We start from the raw sequence: 5,320 nt of genomic DNA, 5'->3' as shown, positions 1-5,320 counted from the left end.
TTCTCCACGTAATTAGAAAAATAGTCTCCTGAATCCTAAGTTTCAGATTTGAGGTCACAGAGGCTGACATCTTAGAAGAATGTCTATCCCCTAAGAAGGCTGTGCACCTGTATCACAGAGACGGAGAAGCTGGAGAAGCTCCTCCTTGTGATGTAAAATGAAAAATTTGAAGAGAAAATTATGCACATTCTAAATTAGAGTTTTCTATCCCCATAATTCCTGTCTCAGCAGGTAACACAGAGATGACTGAGGACAACTGCTCCTTGACAACCGAGTTTATCCTCACAGGATTTACCGATCACCCAGAGCTGAAGACCCTTCTGTTTCTGGTGTTCCTTACTATCTATCTGATCACCATGGTGGGAAACCTTGGTCTGGTGGCACTGATCTTTACAGAGCATCGTCTTCACAAACCAATGTACATCTTTCTGGGTAACCTCGCTCTGATGGATTCCTGTTGTTCCAGTGCCATCACCCCTAAGATGCTACAGAACTTCTTCTCTAAGGACAGAATGATTTCCCTGTATGAATGCATGGCACAATTTTATTTTCTCTGCCTAGCTGAAAGTGTAGATTCCTTTCTCCTTGCAGGAATGGCCTATGATCGCTATGTAGCCATCTGCAACCCACTGCAGTACCACACCATGATGTCAAAGAAACACTGCATTCAGATAATCACAGGGGTCTATGTAGCTGGATACCTGCATCCTATGATTCATGTTGGGCTGCTGTTTAGGTTAACATTCCGTGGGTCTCATCAAATCAATCACTTCTTTTGTGATGTGCTTCCATTATACCGGCTCTCCTGTGTTGACCCTTATATCAATGAACTGATGATATTTATCTTTGGAGGGTTAGTTCAAATTTTCACTGTCCTCATTGTAATAATTTCTTACCTTTTCATCCTTTTGACAATTTTCAAAATGAAATCCAACAAGGGCAGAGGGAAAGCCTTATCTACTTGTGCATCCCACTTTCTCTCTGTCTCGATATTCTATGGTTCTCTTCTCTTCATGTACATTCAACCAAATCCAGTTAAAGAAGAAGACAAAGATATACCCATTGCTATTTTCTATACTTTAGTGGTTCCTTTATTAAACCCTTTTATCTATAGTTTAAGAAATAAGGAAGTAATAAATGTCATGAAAAAAATTATGAAGATGTCATAATGTTCTGAAACAATTATCAAGACCTGTGGATAACTGACTTTAATCTGATAAAACATTTTTCCAAAATAACGGAACAACGAGAAGTGGGAAATGGCCACTTTGTATATAAAATATGAAATTACTAGTGTTTGAGTCATGCTTAGTGTATGAGTCCAATAAATATGTTAAGAAGGGAGATATTCTATTAAAATATATTCCCAAATCCAACCCACCAGATTTTACCAGGAATTAACTAGATGGTTAGTCTTGAGGTCACAGAATGTTTCAGGCTATAATTAGTTCCACCACAAACTGTTTCTTTTAGAGTATAATTAGTTACAATTTTCAGCAAATCCAACAAACTGTAGGAATACAATTCATTGTGTACAAAGTCACCTCATTGAATATTGTTACAAAATTTCTGGATCCTAAATCATAATCTAAAAATGGCCCCCACATCTTAAGTTCTCAGAAATTAATTTCTCCTTAAGCCACACTGTGTGACAGGAGTAAACGATATATTTCCATCTGAATCTCAGTTCTGAATTTGTACAAGAGACTGTGTTTGAATATGGATTCATGCATGATACGTATTCTCTAATCAATAAACAATTTCTTCTTTGTTAGTCAATTGTTGATTAAGTTCACTAAAATAGCGTGTCTGAATACATTCATAATTTAGCAGTCTATAGTGAACATGGTGCTACTTATATTGCCATCACTATGTATTTGGTACTTTCATGTACTTTGCTTTTGATTGGTAGTCTACCATATATGACAGTGTAATTCCTGAATATATTAATTAAATAAAGCTTTTACCCCTCTCTGATACTATTAATTGACCTGTTTGTTATTAGGAATACCACTAACCTGGACTGATCCAAATAACTTATGGAAATATGCATAGAATGAAGGTGGAAGGGCTGTTCAAGTGTAAATGAGGCAAAACTATTAAAAAATTTAAACATATAAGGAAAAATATTTATTCATCATTACATGTGTAAAAAATGAAAGAAAAGTAATTTACTGAGAACCTACTATGTGCAACGCACTATACATTTTATGTATATTACCTACACAAAATAACTAGACATGATTTATCATGTTTTACCTCAGTAAAAATCTCATACTACAAAATATTAAGGATCTTGCCCAAGTTCATCCTTGTTGCCACACTGAGCTAGAATTCAAATTAATACTGTCTTTTCTGGCACATGCTTGGCAGTTTAAAAATGGAGATCCTTGTAAATTTGGAAATTTAGTCTTAAGTAGCATCAGATGCAAACTGTGCCTTTAAAATGGGGACATATTTTTATTCTTGAAGGAAAACAGGAATGGGTGTGAACAGAGTCCATATTTATGGAAATGAGTATGGTACTGGGAATCAGGATGAGGAAGGAGAACCATGGGCTAGAACCAGAAAGCTGACAGAACTACTGGTGAGAGTTGGTGCTGTATACAGAAAAAGGTAAAAGTGGATCCAGTTACTGAGAATTTTTATTATTAGCAGTATTACTGTTTTGCTGTTTAGGGCCACAACAACTGCATATAGAAGTTCCAAGGCTAGAGGGGTCTAATCAGAGCTACAGCTGCCAGCCTATGCCACAGCCACAGCAATGCAGGATCCGAGCCATGTCTGCAACCTACACCACAGCTCAAGACAACTCCATATCCCCAACCCACTTAGCAAGGTCAGGGATCAAAGCCACATTCTCATGTATACTAGCTAGACTTGTTTCTGCTGTGCAACAATGGGAACCCCAAGGTATGTACTGAGACTTTAAATACCACCCTAAGGAATCTGAATTGATCTTAGAGCCATCAAGCACTGACATCTTGCTGGAGCACAGTAATATGATCTTATCTTTCAAAAACCTGTCCTTGCAAATGATTGGAAAGAGAGCCAAAGAAAGGAGACTAACTTCGAAAATTCATATATCAGATGAGGAGAAGTGAAAATACAGAACACTCTAAAAGGAAAGGACGCTACAGATATGAGCAAAACTTTAGGGAAAAAAGATAAGTTGTAGCTGTTGGATAATAAAATGAAGGCCTATCTTCTTCTAGTAAATTTCAAACATGTCATAACTGATTTCATGTAATCAATACTTAAAAGGTGCCTAATACATCTGGTCATTCAATACACATTTCCTTCGGTAGTTTTCAATATAGTTATGTAAGTACATATATAACAGTTGTACTATTTTTTACTGTGAATGAATTAGAATTGAACAAATCTTAATTTCGTGATTTTTAATTTCTAATATTACAAATGCTGAAAGGTATAACCCATATAAACAGGGCACTTTAGGGTCCTACCACATTTTACATCAGGAAGGCATGTAGATACAAAATTTTGAGAAGCTCTGAGTGAAATGGATGTATATCATGTACCCATTTCCTGTTAATGGATATTTTTTAGTTATCTGATGTGCATGTACTATTCTAAGGGAAACGTTTTCCACAATTTCTGTTCTGTATTTCTGCACCACCACCCATAACCCTTTGCAACACTGAATCCCAGATGTCTGTTAATGGAACATTATGTGGCTTATTTGGGGACAATTCAAAAAAGAGGTGATTTTCTGGAAGTTTCTAAGGTGTATGTGTAGTTTACCTAAAAAAAAAATCCATGAAATACTCCTTTATGAGGAAACATTAGTCTCTTTATTTCAGATCTTCTTAGCCCTTCATAACATAGATGTGTATAAATAGAAATTTCTCTCTCAGCACTGCTTTAGCTCCATCCCATAAATTCATGTATGTTTTGTCTTTATTTCCATTTATCTCAAAGTATTTTCTACGTTCCCCATGATTTTTCCTTGGAATCACTGATTATTTAGAAGTATTTATGTAAGTTTCACATACTTGTGAGCTTCTCAAATTTTTGAGTAGTTTTGATTATAAACAGATATTGGAATTTTTAAAATGATATAATTTTCTATGTTCATAAGGTAAGATCATGTTTTTTTTTACCCTGATGATGTGAAGGATTACATTTGGTTTTCTGTGGTTAATTCATATAGTACAAGGAAGAAGTAGAGTTTCAGCTGGATACAAAATTAATTTGGGACCTCTAGAATTTTTAGTTTTTCAATGATCATAACTTCTCCTTACTATACCAAAATATTCTAAAATTATATGGAAGAAAACTGCTTTATGAATTTTAAATATACTGCAGTGATTGAAAATAAAGCAATATGGCAAAATGCAAAATGTATACAGAGATATAGTAAACTAAATATAGATGAAGAAATAAACCAAAACTACTTAAAAGTGAGAATATGACAAAAGGGTAGTTTCAAATCAATAGAGAAATGATGGTGTTTGGAAAATAATCCTGTCACTGAAAAATAAGATTGGATCTCTATTATTTTATACCAAATTATATTTCAGATTAACAAAAAATGTAAGAATCAATAATGAATATGAAGAGTACAAAAAATATTCTTGAGAAAGGAAAGAGTTTATACCAAAAGATCAAATCTAGAAGGCATAAACAGATGACTGGATTATGGGATTCTCCTGATCATTTGAATTTTGTCTCTCAAACTATATTCCATTTAGCTCCTCTGTGTCTTATTTTATAATCAATGACCAAAGTAAATGCTATTTCCCACAGTCACTCTCTTTTCAAATGGCTTCTCCCTAGATTTGGACAGTGGGAAGCACCGATAAGAAACTAAAGAATGTGTCCATGTGGGGGACAACACTATTTCTCCCCCTTTCTTCTGCGGTAGAAAATATATCCTACACAAGCTGCATCTTCTCACTGCGTCTGCCTCCTACAGGAAAACTGTTCATGTGGCTGAAATCATGGGTTCTGTCAACACCACTCAGCTCCCTTTAGGAGCTTCCTACCCTTAGTAATCTTTGGACTGCATTACTGTTCCATGACTGACTATTTTTGTGTTTATAATACTTTGGAAATTTTACTAAATTAAAATTTCTTTCCTTAAGTAGTGGGCAAGGGCTTAGTTTTTTCGAGTTAATCCTCTTACAGTAACTACACAAAATGCAAAAACTTTCACATAATTAAAAAGAAAGCAGTGGGCATTGGAGAGAAGATGGTTGACTAACTTCTTGTCATGAAATCACCAAAATCACAATTACGTGCTGAAGAACCATAGACAAAAAGACTAGAACCTACCAAAAAAGACCTTCTACATCCA

At 35.0% G+C, this 5,320-nt stretch overlaps 1 protein-coding gene across 1 annotated transcript; it reads left to right on the top strand.

Moving 5' to 3' along the window:
- The first annotated feature begins 242 nt into the window (after positions 1–242).
- On the top strand, positions 243–1,169 carry LOC110256289 (olfactory receptor 5K3-like). Its single transcript, XM_021069367.2, has one exon. The coding sequence runs from the start codon at positions 243–245 to the stop codon at positions 1,167–1,169; it is 927 nt and encodes a 308-aa protein (XP_020925026.2).
- The last annotated feature ends 4,151 nt before the right edge of the window (positions 1,170–5,320 follow it).

Source organism: Sus scrofa, chromosome 13 (genome assembly GCF_054392235.1).
Source record: "Sus scrofa isolate SSC_HxYL_T2T_F1_AM1 chromosome 13, Sscrofa_HxYL_maternal_Yorkshire_Landrace_v2.0, whole genome shotgun sequence".
Lineage (NCBI taxonomy): Eukaryota > Metazoa > Chordata > Mammalia > Artiodactyla > Suidae > Sus > Sus scrofa.
Note: the sequence above shows the minus strand (reverse complement) of the source record. Positions and strands in the feature narration are given on the sequence as shown.

What these genes read in the sequence shown, in the direction of transcription:
- LOC110256289 (XM_021069367.2), top strand. Translation starts at nt 243, where the DNA reads ATGACTGAGGACAACTGCTCCTTGACAACCGAGTTTATCCTCACAGGA.